Raw genomic sequence first — 15358 nt, forward strand, 5'->3', positions numbered from 1 at the left:
TGCGCAAAACCAAATTTTGAAATTGGCGTTTGATTTTCTTTATCCCAAGTGCCTATGTATCAAATTTCGTTTAAATTCTTCCATAAATAAAAAAGTTGGCACTGCGCATGCGCAAAACCAAATTTTGAAATTGGCTTTTGATTTTCCTTTATCCCAAGTGCCTATGTATCAAATTTCGTTTAAATTCTTCCATAAATAAAAAAGTTGGCACTGCGCATGCGCAAAAACCAAATTTTGAAATTGGCGTTTGATTTTCCTTTATCCCAAGTGCCTATGTATCAAATTTCGCTTAAATTCTTCCATAAATAAAAAAGTTGGCACTGCGCATGCGCAAAACCAAATTTTGAAATTGACGTTTGATTTTCCTTTATTCCAAGTGCCTATGTATCAAATTTCATTCAAATACTTTTATAAGTAAAAAAGTTTGCAATTCGGGTTATAAATGGTCGAGATGCGAAAAGGGCACTGTGAATTTTGAATCGATTCGATTCAACTTTTGGCATTGCGTATTATATGGCTAAAGCTATGCCCATATTGAATTTAATGCAATTCAGTTCATAACTAACGGAGATGTAAAAGCGATCGAACATTTCTAAACAAAGTTATCGTTCACACGGACAGATAGATGGACAGACAGCAAAGGAACAGACGGACAGACCAACAGGCAGACGACAGATAGCAATGCAAAATTATAAACGATCTCTAGGATCGTTAATAAACGGCAAAAGTGTAAAATTATGGAACATGTAAAAAACGGTTTTTTGTTTTTTTTACAATAACTTTTTTTGTAAGCGGTACAGAAAAAATTCCTTCCTTGGTACAAGACTCGACACCATAACGAACCAAATAGCGAAAAAAGTAGAACAATAGCTCTTAAGATAAAAAACTAGTAGCGTCGCAAAGTTAGCGGACGGGACGGACGGACGGACAACGGACGGACGGACAAAGTGGCCACAATAGCGCATTTTTTTTTTATTTTTGTGGAAATGCGCTAAAAAGATATAGAGCACATAGCTATATAGTCTTTTGGGAACTGATCAATGCATGGACCATGCGCTAAAAGATACTCGCTTTAGGGCGAAAACCTTTTTACTCGTTTGAGTATGTGTTAAATGAACTTTTTCATAAATCATAGATTAATGCCATTTTTTGTATGGCATTATTGATAATTGCAACTTTATTGTAAGCATTAGAAATTGCAGCGTTTTGCAGTAGCGTACTAGGGAATTTAGGGGCCAGTTGGGTAACACGTTTATTTTTTGATACCGACCGAAATTACCTTGTTTATTTTTGCTTGATTATAGCATTACCCCTTACAACCCTAATGATATTTCGAGCCACTCAACAAATTGGTGCTGCGTTACCAGAAGTGTTTCGGTCCCAGTCAAGTGCTACAAAATTGTCAACTTTCGCCTCTGATCTTGGTGATAAACTCAGCTGGAGAAAAGGTATTCAAATATTTTGAAAATGATTTAAAAACTACACATTTTTAAACTGACAAAATACCTTGAGATATTCTCGTTTTACTCGTTTTCAAAAATGCAGGGTGACTTACCTCACTGTGCACAGCGTCGGGATGCTGAAGAGTCAACAGATCCTTTGATTCTACACACGGGCGCAAAATAAATGCCGATTCTAACTGGCTTAATACGGCACTGGCAAAAATGTTACGATGCCAATTAATTTTTAATTTTCCGACGGCTAGCTCAGAGTAAGAAAAATGTTTTTATACCCCTTACTTGCATAAGTTTGACCTCTTATCTTCTCTCTTAAAAGAAAGAATCTGAAATTCAAAATCTAACACTCGGGTTTGATTGAATTCAATGAACGCACATGTGAACTTAGTTGATTGAATACATTAATAAAATCAAAGGTGATCAATTTCCATTTTTCTTCACGGTATCTGACATGGATTTGATTCATAAAAATAAATTCAAAAAAAGTGCGATAGCTATTTTGTGATCACGTCTCCATACTAAATTTCACTTTTATGGAAATATTTAATTTTCCACATAATGAATTATTGCATAGACTTCTGAATGCTAAATAAAATTTTAATCCAACCGAAGGAAGGGTATAACTGAAATTAAATGCAAAATTTTCAATCAATAGAACAGTATAACCCAAATTGTTTGTTTGGATTTGGCTCTTATGCTTTTCATGCAAGTTCTTCTCAGCGGTCGATTTCTTCAGGAATATCAAAATTACGCGAAACAAAATTCCTAAAAATAACCGGTTACTACTTTATATAAATTAAAAACTTAAAATAACGTGGATGAGATTTCTAAGGCTAGATTTGTTGATTCCAATGCTATGGCACGCGCATGGCGATAAAATGGCAAAAAAATTAACTCCGCCACCCATCATTTGAGAACATTAGCAAACAATCTATCTCAAATCAATATTGCAACCTGTTATTACCTATGGCATACTAGTAAGGGGGCACTCTAGTAGAGAGGGAGAATTTTTTAGACCGCAAAGAAGGGTGGTCCATATAATAATCCACAAATGCTTAATATACCTACATAAAAAGAAACCCACACTTATTTCAGACTAGTCAAGCAGTTCATGTTCATTACACAAGAAACTGGGGAAATACGCGTATAAATTTCAAGATTTACACATTTACACATGTTACAATTCACAACAAATGACGCGTGGAAAAGTGCAAATTTCAAGCACAATAAGTATACTATTTATCTATCGAAAGGACAAACGTTATATAGCAAATGTAGATTAGAAAAAGTTTTCTTTGATTTCATGATGGGCAGAAATGCTGGTCTAATGCAGCATCCGGATTTTCTTCCCAATTAATTGAATGTTTTGTCTTCACCTTTCATCTGGGGGTAGGTTTAAGCGGTTATGGAAACTTTCGAATTTAACGAATTTAACGAAACATTGAAATTTAAAATATAATCATTGTCTTGGTCATATTTAAATTACAATTCACAGTATGTTTGCCTGATGCAAAATGTCATTTTTCTTCCAAAGAGCTAAGTTGTGGTCAACATTTAGAAATGGAGAAATTACGAGCAAGTAAAACTAGCAATCCATAAATTATTTATAAACAAACCACAAACAATTTGCTTTTAAGTAATGCATTAATCAGCATAATTAGTAGGTAAAAACAAAGAATATGAAAGATGCAGTAGGTACGGTTTAATGTTAAAATTCATGACCTGTGCATAATGCAATCCATATATATTTCATTCGGATGTCTTTAACCTAATACAATAATACCATTCTTTTGTATTGTGTTATCAAATTAGGATATAGTAACATTCTGACCGATACAGATACGTTTCCGCATTTGTTTTCACGGCAAAAAAGCAAATACCCAATATAGGTACCTAGTTTGGTCACTTTCATTTTAAAGATACTTTTGAAACGAGCTATAACGGTCAAAATTGGGTGAATTACTTATAAATCAGTCCTTACTACCTTCTCCTTATCATGACTAGATCACTATAGTCAATGTCCTTTAAGGACTAGCGAGGTTTGCAGGGGCGGACTGGGTAACTGCGGGCCAGGTGGAATTGCATAGGTTACGGGCCATTAAAGTATTAGTGTAGTAATGAATGTGGCGGAGGGGGGGGGGGTTTAGCTCTGAGATGCACCAAAAAAAGTACTCCTTTCTCGAAAATAAATTACCATACAGTTTTTTTTTAAATTGCAGCTGATAATTAAAAGTAACAAAATATACAATCCACACGAGGTGCGTCGCCTATTTTAGCACTTTCATGCTACGACAAAAAATGATAAATTCATTGTAAAACACTTCAATTAAAACAGAATTTTTTAACAACCTAACATCAACCCCAATTAGAGAAACGTGTTAATAATTTATTAATAGTGCAAGAAACTAAATACAGCACATACTTATAAATTTCCAACGGGCCATTATGATCTACAGGCCAGGTGGCAATCGCCACCCGCCCCCCGGGCCAGTGCGCCCCTGGTTATTCACTGCCTTTTTTTGAGCCCCGAAAAAAAAATTGTCTCAGATCGCCCCGGAAGTTCAAAAGTTACAGCCCTTTGAATTTTTTTCCGAAATTCGTTTCTAGTCTATACCTTTTGATTGAGAAGTCTGATCGAAAAAGTACGAATTGATTTGGATTCTACGCACCCAAATTAATAAGAAAAAGTGTTTTCCCGAGAAATTTTGGTGTAATCGATTTTTGGTAAAAAAGGAAGGTTATACACTGCCTTTTTTTGAGCCCCGAAAAAAAAATTGTCTCAGATCGCCCCGGAAAAAAATTTTCTTATAGAATGTGGCCTGTAGAATCCATAATTTCAAACAGTTCCAAGATTGGGCTACTAGTTCAAAAGTTACAGCCCTTTGAATTTTTTTTCAAATTGGTTCCTAGTCTATAACTTTTGATTGAGAAGTCTGATCGAAAAAGTACGAATTGTTTTGGATTCTACGCACCAAAATTAATAAGAAAAAAGTGTTTTCCCGAGAAATTTTGGTGCAGTCAATTTTTGGTAAAAAAGGAAGGTTATACACTGCCTTTTTTTGAACCCCGAAATAAAAATTGTCTCAGATCGACCCGGAAAAAAAATTTTCTTATAGAATGTGGCCTGTAGAATCCATAATTTCAAACAGTTCCAAGATTGGGCCACTAGTTCAAAAATTACAGCCCTTTGAATTTTTTTTCGAAATTGGTTTCTAGTCTATAACTTTTGATTGAGAAGTCTGATCGAAAAAGTACGAATTGATTTGGATTCTACGCAACCAAATTAATAAGAAAAGGTGTTTTCCCGAGAAATTTAGGTGTAGTCGATTTTTAGTAAAAAGGAAGGTTATACACTGCCTTTTTTTGAGCCCCGAAAAAAAAATTGTCTCAGATCGACCCGGAAAAAAAATTTTCTTATAGAATGTGGTCTGTAGAATCCATAATTTCAAACAGTTCCAAGATTGGGCTACTAGTTCAAAAGTTACAGCCCTTTGAATTTTTTTCGAATTTGGTTTCTAGTCTATAACTTTTGATTGAGAAGTCTGATCGAAAAAGTACGAATTGTTTTGGATTCTACGCACCAAAATTAATAAGAAAAAGTGTTTCCCGGAAATTTTCGTGTAGTCGATTTTTGGTAAAAAAGGAAGGTTATACACTGCCCTTTTTTGAGCCCCGAAAAAAAAATTGTCTCAGATCGACCCGGAAAAAAAATTTTCTTATAGAATGTGGCCTGTAGAAACCACAATTTCAAACAGTTCCAAGATTGGGCTACTAGTTCAAAAGTTACAGCCCTTTGAATTTTCTTTCGAAATTGGTTTCTAGTCTATAATTTTTGATTGAGAAGTCTGATCGAAAAAGTACGAATTGTTTTGGATTCTACGCACCAAAATTAATAAGAAAAAGTGTTTTCCCCAGAAATTTTGGTGTAGTCGATTTTTGGTAAAAAAGGAAGGTTATACACTGCCTTTTTTTGAGCCCCGAAAAAAAAATTGTCTCGGATCGACCCGGAAAAAAATTTTCTTATAGAATGTGGCCTGTAGAATCCATAATTTCAAACAGTTCCAAGATTGGGCTACTAGTTCAAAAGTTACAGCCCTTTGAATTTTTTTTTCGAAATTGGTTTCTAGTCTATAACTTTTGATTGAGAAGTCTGATCGAAAAAGTACGAATTGTTTTGGATTCTACGCACCAAAATTAATAAGAAAAAGTGTTTTCCCGAGAAATTTTTGTGCAGTTGATTTTTGGTAAAAAAGGAAGGTTATACACTGCCTTTTTTTGAGCCCCGAAAAAAAAATTGTCTCAGATCGACCCGGAAAAAAATTTTCTTATGGAATGTGGCCTGTAGAATCCATAATTTCAAACAGTTCCAAGATTGGGCTACTAGTTCAAAAGTTACAGCCCTTTGAATTTCCTTTCGAAATTGGTTTCTTTTCTAGTCTATAACTTTTTATTGAGAAGTCTGATCGAAAAAGTACGAATTGTTTTGGATTCTACGCTCCAAAATTAATAAGAAAAAGTGTTTTCCCGAGAAATTTTGGTGCAGTCGATTTTTGGTAAAAAAGGAAGGTTATACACTGCCTTTTTTTGAGCCCGAAAAAAAAAATTGTCTCAGATCGACCCGGAAAAAAAATTTTCTTATAGAATGTGGCCTGTAGAATCCATAATTTCAAACAGTTCCAAGATTGGGCTACTAGTTCAAAAGTACAGCCCTTTGAATTTTCTTTCGAAATTGGTTTCTAGTCTATAACTTTTGATTGAGAAGTCTAATCGAAAAAGTACGAATTGTTTTGGATTCTACGCACCAAAATTAATAAAAAAAAGTGTTTTCCCGAGAAATTTTGGTGCAGTCGATTTTTGGTAAAAAAGGAAGGTTATACACTGCTTTTTTTTTAGCACCGAAAAAAAAATTGTCTCGGATCGACCCGAAAAAAAATTTTCTTATAGAATGTGGCCTGTAGAATCCATAATTTCAAACAGTTCCAAGATTGGGCTACTAGTTTAAAAGTTACAGCCCTTTGAATTTTTTTTCGAAATTGGTTTCTAGTCTATAACTTTTGATTGAGAAGTCTGATCAAAAAAGTACGAATTGTTTTGGATTCTACGCACCAAAATTAATAAGAAAAAGTGTTTTCCCGAGAAATTTTGGTGCAGTCGATTTTTGGTAAAAAAGGAAGGTAATACACTGCCTTTTTTTGAGGCTCGAAAAAAAAATTGTCTCAGATCGACCCGGAAAAAAAATTTTCTTATAGAATGTGGCCTGTAGAATCCATAATTTCAACAGTTCCAAGATTGGGCTACTAGTTCAAAAGTTACAGCCCTTTGAATTTTCTTTCGAAATTGGTTTCTAGTCCATAACTTTTGATTGAGAAGTGCGATCGAAAAAGTACGAATTGTTTTGGATTCTACGCACCAAAATTAATAAGAAAAAGTGTTTTCCCGAGAAATTTTGGTGCAGTCGATTTTTGGTAAAAGAGGAAGGTTATACACTGCCTTTTTTTGAGCACCGAAAAAAAATTGTCTCAGATCGAATCGGGAAAAAAATTTTCTTATAGAATGTGGTCTGTAGAATCCATAATTTCAAACAATTCCAAGATTGGGCTATTAGTTCAAAAGTTACAGCCCTTTGAATTTTTTTTCGAAATTGGTTTCTAGTCCATAACTTTTGATTGAGAAGTCCGATCGAAAAAGTACGAATTGTTTTGGATTCTACGTACCAAAGTTAATAAGAAGAAGTGTTTTCCCGAGAAGAGTTTAATTAAGAATATCATTTACACCTCTCGTTTTCTTTTATAGAATTACAGAACAACAAAATAGTGCTAACAATTTTCGACTTTGAAAAAAATCGATAAACTTTGAAAAGCATTATCTCGTAAACTATTACGTCTATAGAAACGGTTGTAGCCTCAAATTGTAAACAATTTAGTCTACTTTCAAAGCGTATTCGTTAGTTATTTTCGACAAACTGGTCCTTCAGGGTTAAAATCGTCAAAATCTGAAAAGAAAACGAAAATTCCTCGGTTTTTAGTATATTTGACTATGTTGCGTTCGCCGCTCGAGGTCGAAAACTTGAATTATACATTGGGTTAACAACATAAGCAATCCCACAAAAAATCGGAACTACCGGATTTGACGCTTGGTACCCCACCATTTTTAGGAACAAAGTTACTGGACTATGTAACTACCCATGAAAATATACACACTCCCCGTTTCGATGTTACGTAATTTTTAGGGAAATTCAACTATTTATGTTTAGTAGTGCCGTGCTCTTTGAGGGATGAATCTTCTACACCGCGCGCCACCCATTCTTCTTTCTTTAAATGATTCACTGTCAACGCTTCGAATGTACTTATATGGAAAAACCATAGTCGTTTCAATATTGCATCATTCTCATATGGACCAGGAAAAAACAAAAAACCCAACAAACTATTCCCAGAGCACCTGGTACTGGAAGCCTAAACAACTCTCCGAGGAGTGCGCCGGTAGCTAATGAGCAACCTGAACTCCCATCTACTGAAGTGGGGCAACCTGGGAGCTCTAAGCAACCAGGTAACGCACCTACCGAGACTGCACTGAGGACTGGGATGCAAAAACCACTTAGGTTTAGCACTCCCAAGGGAAGTAGCTTAAAAATTGTTGATCACATGCGTCGAACTATCCGTGGACTGGTTGAGGTTGAAGTTATCGAGAGCAGCTCCGTGGAAGGAGACAAAACTTCGATGCGTCGAATTGAAATTGATACATGCGCCAAGTCACTTCCATCGTATCGTGCCGATGTGCAACTGGGTTCCCATTATCATAATATATCCGTCGATATGGAGCATAGGGTGGAGCTTTTGTTACTCGTATACGAATGACAATGATTAATTATTTCAGAAACAAACATTTTTCTGAGTTATTTCAAGTTCTAAGTACTAAGTGTTTTGTTCTTTAATCACACAAAAAAACAATTACAAAAAATAAATAATTCTGCACTACAACTATGACTGAGAATCTTCAAAATGGTATTTATCTGTATCATAGGAACTAGCAATAGTGTACATGTCAAGAGAATTACCATTCATATCCCGTTGCACTAATAGGAACTTGAATATCGGACTAATGAGATCGGGATCAACCCATGGTCGATCATTTTTTGAACACCAACTTACACAAAGTCCAACCAGTGTCACAATCAAAGCGCTCATAACCGAATTGTACCAAAATGACAATCGAAATAGTACAAAGGGTTGTTCTGGTTGATGTATGTCACTAAAATTGATCACTGAGATAAGTTAGCGCGTGGTTTTGAATACCTGGGCTGAGTGATGTTGATGGGAGTTTCACAAAGTTCGACTGAAAGCGGTTTTGCAAAATTGTTTGTGATTCCATGCAAGGTATACCATTGGTTTACTATAGTAATGGTACCAACCACCGCAAAACCGGAGACAATTCCCCAAAGCGCACCCTTCGAGTGTGCCATTGGAAAGACCATGCCTAAGGAAAACAGCCCAACGAATAATCCGCACGTTACTCCAACCGAGCCGTTAATAAACGCCATCAGACTACCCAGTCTGTCGACGAAAAGCGCCGAAATTATACAAATGCTTCCGGCGATTACAACAATCGATCTTAAAATATGACCCTCTCTTCTCCTCAAAACATCATTCGAAAGAAAAGGCGCAATCAGGTCACTGTGAATCGTAGCTGCCAGCGCATTGAACGTTGCAGAAAGAGTGCTGCAAGATTCATTTAAACAAGGAAAGTGCGGTCACTCACATACCTCAAAGCAGCACTAAACAATCCCGCAATAAAAATTCCGGGCAATCCCGGGATGTTTCTGGAAACATCAACTGCGAAGTAAGGCAAGATTTGATCTGCTCGGTCTACGTCGCCATTCTGAATGGGATCGCACCCTTCGTATCTTGCATAAATGATAATACCAGTCAAAATGCTCAAAAAGTGTACGAACACTAATCCCAAGCACTGCAAAAGAACTACTCTGCAAAACAAAATTAGAAAACCAAGCAAAATTGCGACTACGGATACCTTTTGGCATTGGAAAGTGCTGGAACTGAAAGGTATTTTTGAACGGCTACCGGATAAAAATTCACATTATACACCCAGACAGTGGTACAACCTAGTAGCACTTGCCAGAATCCATCTCGCTTCGTTGGATCAATGCTGAAACTGGGTAAAGGTTAAAGCTTAAATTTCACTGAGTATACTCACTTAAAGTCGAAACGTTGGCCACGCGAAGCCTTCGTGAAGACCGCATCAAATCCACCAACCGCAGCTACGCCTAATCCAAATACCGCGGTTACTGATGCAAGAATACCACCAATTTGAAGAACATCCGTCCACACAACGGCTTTAAATCCTCCAATTGTCGTGTAGAATATGCAAACAATGCACATTGTAGAGGTGACGATGTGAGTGTTGATTCCAGTAGCTGAAACGAACTTCTAGTGCGCCTTCAAACTTGTCTGGGCATACCTTGTGAAAACGCTATCGCTGGAGTGTAGGCCACCACGGGATTAAACAACAGCATCTGCAGGATATAAATGCAGGACGCCATGATTTTCACGGTCCTGTTGAACCTCAGCTCCAGGTATCCGAATATGCTCGGCGTCTTTAGTTTCATTATCACGGGCAGGTAGATGTAAGACGCCAACGGGCACACGATCGATATTGCCACGCACATCCAAAGCGAGTTCGCGCCGAAAACGTAGGAGTCGGACGGAAGTGCCAAAATTGTAAATCCGGAAACTTGACTGGAAAATAATTGCCGCTGAAAAGGCGCCTCGAGTTGAAGCTCTCTCACCTCGCGATGAGCGACAGTCCGATGGGTATGACCTTCATGGTCCTGCTACCCAGGAGATACTCGTCCGTGGTTTGCGTTTTCTTCCAGAATCCGAAGTACACCCCGATGCACAGGCTGGCGAGTATCACCACGATGAAGACGACGGAATCTATTATCGTAAACATGGCGAGATGTAAACGGGACCATTAGTGCCTCAATTACTAACCATTTACATGATTAATTTAAATAAGTCGGGTTGCGCTTTTGTTTATGTACTTTGTTGTTTTTGCGAAAGTGCTTGTGCTACTTTTAAATCGATTCGGTTGCTTAAGTAGGTTATTGTGAAAGAAATACAACGAGTTCATAAATTGTTTTGTTCTGTAACTGTATTGGGCCATAGATAAATAGTTATATTTGTGTTGGATGATCTTAGAGACTACCTACGAAAGGTATAGTTGACCTACGAGACTTGCCGAGTGGGTTAGATAATACCTTGAGTCACTAATAACTCGTGTATCCAATATTACAAAATTTCTACCTAAAAATGCCTCGTGGATGCTATAAAAAATTTTTTTGTTTCGGGCTAGTTTCTACGAACGTGCTGATGAAGAACTTTAAAGGTTGGGGGTATGTTTTGTTTATGCGCGCACCCTAAGAATTCTATCCGATTCTTCGCCCTGAGTGCGGAACCCTAAACTTTAATTGCCCTGGTCAGATCTTGTTGTTTATTTGGTGGATTCTACACAACATAGATGTTATAGCTTTATTTTTAGCTTGATGAGATCCTTGCCCAGATTTTTGGATTCTACAGGCCACAATCGTTTAGAAATTGTTTTTCGGATAGATTCCCCACAAATTTTTTCTTGCTCACTTTTATATGCAAATAATAACAGCCTTCTCTTTGTATGTAACTCATTTTTATTGCTTTGTCTCCATTTTTAATGGTCAGATCGTGTCGGTTATATGTTTTTATTATACCTGAATCACAATCTCCGTTTTAAACACTCAAATGCGTGCGAAAAAAGGCCTTTAAAACACACGTGCTTTAAAGTTGCTAAGTAACGATACTTCAAGTATCACTTTTGAAACTGTCATCTGGGGCTGAAATAAAAGATCCTCTTAGGTCGCTTTCTGTAAATGCAGAACATTTCTTTGGCTTGCACCTATCCTTTGGTTGAAGGTTTCACAAACGCGCGTAATTTAGGGTATGCTTTCAAATCTGTTCCACTTTTAATCTCAGCATTGTTTGAAGTTTTGAGTGAATGCACCAAAAGATAGGAGATTTAAATACCTTTGAGATTTCCTTCATATATCCCAGCATTATCGACACATTTAAGACTTTATTCGTAAGTAACTTCCTTTTCATCCATAGAAACAACTTTCATATTCTTTATAATAAGCTTTACTGGATTTGGATTTTACACCTACCTGCAACGTTTGTTTAGATTTTACAAGAAGCGATTTAATGGACGGTGTATTATCTTTTTCAACGGAAATCGTTTTATTTACAAAGACGATGATTTTTATAAGCAAACGTCAAGTGAAATTTCCATGGCAATCGTGAAATTTCGAACACCCAGCCCACTTAATTAAACATGTATTCGAGTATAACGTCAATATGATTTCATTGTATTTCCTATTTTTAAATTATACTGCAGGTATAATAAAAAATACTATAAGATACACGTGTATAATTGGTCTTTAAAGCACTTGCAACGTTAAAAGCACTCCGCTTTGCGTCGTGCCCTTAAACTCGTTGCGCGTGCTTTAAAGACTTGATTATACACTTGTATCTTAATATACTATTTTTTGGAGTCTATAGACCAACATTTATATCAAAAAGTGACATTTGTTATTTCTTGATCGTATTTCAAACGTTTCAAATTGGATGATAAGCAGTCCTTATTGTCAGTTTCCTTTAATGCACCTCAAAACCACTCAGCTCCAGCGGTATCAACACCCCAGATTATACCGTTTGAAGGCTATGATGCGAATAACGAAAAGTTCTCTTTGGAGCGTTTTGAAAATTATTGTGATCTTAAAAATGTTAGTGATGATACTAAAACAGGCTCAGGTGTTATGTTTTTAGAGAGGAAGAGGTCCTTACAATAATCTTGCCGCACTTTTGGACTCAGATACTCCAATAAAATCAATTGAAATCAAGATACTAGTAGATTACCTTACAAATATGCTGTCTCCTTCTATCTCTAACGTTGTTGCTCAGCATTATCATTCAACACTGAACAGTCACATCAATCCATCTCAGAATTTGTCACATCTTTGAAGGGAAATTTGAAAGACTGTGATTTTTACCTGCACCTGTAAAAAGGAATTGTTCATAGCATTACTTTTCTCCATGCCCAGTTCATCAGAGGTTTGAAAGATAATTGGTTCCGTGAGCAACTACGGCGGGACAGAAGTCTCATGGATGTTGAAGGCCTCCTCAAGAAATCAACAGGATTAGAATGGCACTACGAAACTGGTGAGTTGAGCAAACAACCTGAAACCTGCAGAATTAATCGTAATTCCTGCGAAAAAGTCAGTCACGTTACAAAGGTGTGCATCACTACTCTACTGAAAAAATCGCAAATAAACACTCTCCCGCCCCAACACCCCCAAAAGGAAGTGGATAGTTCCTCCGAGGATGAATATGGCATGGTTCAGATCGAGGATGTATACAAGGTTGGACCAGACACGAATAAGTATGCCGTATTACTCTTCGAATAACGCCCGTTTCGTTCCGTCGTAAAGTCACCGTCTCAGTCGTCTACCGAAGAAACACAATGGAGGCTGATCGGCTTATAAAACCAACTGGCTTTGCTCGGAAGGATATGGATTCGTGTACTCCGAATCAGCCTAAATGAAAGAGATAGCCGCAAACAGTTAGCTCTTCAGCCAGTACAGATAAATGCAGTCACTCTACTCGAAGACATTTTCAAAAAATATGCATCCATTTTTGAAGAACGGGAGAAGGTCGAAAGAGAACTGAAACGTTACCTTACGAACTAGGAAAACTGCAGGAAAACCTAATTCGGAGTAATCGGTAGAATGCTCGAAACTGGTCTAAGGAAATTCCCATCTCTGTCACAGATGAAAGATGTTTACCTCGGCCCAGGTTCGAACATCCGACCTCCGGCTTTATAGCCCAACGCTCTACCATTAAACTACAAAATCGGTTCAATTATCTCTGAAATGTGTCGTTTAATCAAATTCAGAAGTCCCGGGCAAAGATTAAATCAGTTTTTCAGACGTCTCGACCAAGAAATGTGGATAAATTAAGGCGATTACTTGGCTTAATCGCTTACTATGTAAAATTCATCGCGGATTTTATCCACAAAGTGCTACCCATTATTCCGTTTACTTGAGTTGGGTGAACGATTCTTTTGGTCAGCCTCTTTCCTAAATCTCAGGTCAGAGTTCATAGTTGTGCGGTGACAGGGTACTAATTTGACTTGATCCATCAAAGCGGGTCACCCGATGGCAAGGATAGCTGCACTACGCAGTCACGAAATTCATGGTCACGAAAGGCCAATGTAGTGCACTTTGCGAGCGGTTACTCCCTGGTTGAATACAATAATAATAATAAAGAATCATAGAATACCTCTATTATATTGTTTACCTAAATTACATAAAATTAAAGATAAATCTAACAATTTTATTAACATTTTACTTAGACCATTCGTTTCCCAAGTGTCCTCATCTACCTATAAATTTGCTAATTTTCTTAACAAAATATTCAAAGACATCACTAATTTCAAATCTCAATTTTCTATTAAAAATTCCTTAGACTTAATAAGTAAATTTAAAGACATTCACTTACCAGATAAAAGTTTTCTAGTAAGTTTTGATATTACAAATCTTTTTCCAAGTATACTCACCAGTCGATGATCCCAAAAAATTAATTAAAGAAATGCTTTTTGAATCTGAACTCAGTAATTCAGATACTGATAAGTTTTACAGACTCTTTGATATTTGTTTAAATCAATACTTCTTCATATTTAATAATAAATTTTATAAACAAACAACCGGTTTTAATATGGGTGGAGCATTATCACCATTATTAGCTGAAATTTCCCTTAATCATTTAGAAAAACATAAACTTATCAACAACGTAATATATACATAAACCATTGCATATTATTTTGGTATAGATATGTAGATGATGTTCTTTGTCTTTTTAAAGGTTCAGACACTGAACTTCATACTTTCTTAACTTTTATAAACACTTGACATCCTAATAATGGACTATGGAAAAATCCACAAAAAATGCTTAACCCTTTCTTAGACACCCACATTCACACCACAAACAACAAATTTGAATTTGAAATTTATAGAAAAGCTACACACACAGATAATATCATCCCTGCATACAGTTGTAGTCCTTATAACCATAAACTAGCTGCAATTAACTCCCTAGTCAGTGCACAGACTATTGAACGTTCCTACAAATCATAACAATTATAATAGGGAACTAAGCATAATTAAACAAATTACGATTGCTAATGGTTTCTCTTTGACTACTTTACAAAAAATTATCAACAAAAAGAAAAATAAGATACAGTGGATGAATTTAACAACTTTGACTCCTATTACACAAAATAATTACAAATATATCGGTACAATTCCTTATGTAAATAACATTCCAGATACAATTATTACCATTTTCAAAAAATCTAATTTCAAAATACCTTGTAAAGCCTATCATTAAATATGTCTCTCGGCAACCATAAAGACAAAATTCCTCTTTTTGAAAATTCCGGTGTATACAAACTAACATGCAATACTTGTAAGGGTTTATATATAGGAATGACCAACAGAAATATAAATATTAGAGCTAACGAACACTTTAAAGAAATTAAAAACAATCAAATTTATAATACTAAATCCAATTTTGCTTCACACATATTAAATACTGGTCATGAATTTAAATTACCTCAAAATTTAGAGTTATTACACAAACATAATAATTATCACAATTTAGTAAATTATGAACTTTTAGAAATCCACAAAAATTTCAGTGAAATGATAATATCGTTAGTACCATATTCAATCACATATTTAATCTCGTTAGTTGAATTCATTAATTTAAATATAAACGTCGCTTTCATATAAATTCATATAC

The 15358-nt window shown here is 36.0% G+C and overlaps 1 protein-coding gene across 3 annotated transcripts; it reads right to left on the minus strand.

Moving 5' to 3' along the window:
- Positions 1–8366: 8366 nt before the first annotated feature.
- Positions 8367–12921, minus strand: LOC116174754 (sodium-coupled monocarboxylate transporter 1-like). Of its 3 annotated transcripts, XM_031492736.1 has the most exons (8): positions 12416–12921; positions 10258–10405; positions 9930–10207; positions 9666–9885; positions 9483–9623; positions 9217–9435; positions 8750–9172; positions 8367–8705 (listed from the first exon to the last, which is right to left on the minus strand). In XM_031492736.1, the coding sequence occupies exons 2-8, from the start codon at positions 10293–10295 to the stop codon at positions 8435–8437; spliced, it is 1590 nt and encodes a 529-aa protein (XP_031348596.1). In that variant the 5' UTR covers positions 10296–10405; positions 12416–12921; the 3' UTR covers positions 8367–8434. The 3 variants fall into 3 exon arrangements, with proteins under 3 accessions (XP_031348596.1, XP_031348595.1, XP_031348594.1); XM_031492735.1 differs by lacking the exon at positions 12416–12921 and having other exon boundaries at positions 9483–9617; positions 10258–11152; XM_031492734.1 differs by lacking the exon at positions 12416–12921 and having other exon boundaries at positions 10258–11152.
- Between the last annotated feature and the right edge of the window lie 2437 nt (positions 12922–15358).

The sequence above is a fragment of the Photinus pyralis genome, unplaced genomic scaffold (assembly GCF_008802855.1).
Source record: "Photinus pyralis isolate 1611_PpyrPB1 unplaced genomic scaffold, Ppyr1.3 Ppyr1.4_LG6, whole genome shotgun sequence".
NCBI lineage: Eukaryota > Metazoa > Arthropoda > Insecta > Coleoptera > Lampyridae > Photinus > Photinus pyralis.

Bases quoted from the DNA above. Each gene is read 5' to 3' on its own strand.
- LOC116174754 (XM_031492734.1), bottom strand. From the start codon at position 10,421: ATGTTTACGATAATAGATTCCGTCGTCTTCATCGTGGTGATACTCGCC. The intron at 10,208-10,257 runs GTGAGAGAGCTT...ATTATTTTCCAG, and splicing joins GGACTGTCGCTCATCGCGAG to TCAAGTTTCCGGATTTACAA. The intron at 9,624-9,665 runs GTGAGTATACTC...ACCTTTACCCAG, and splicing joins GGCCAACGTTTCGACTTTAA to TTTCAGCATTGATCCAACGA.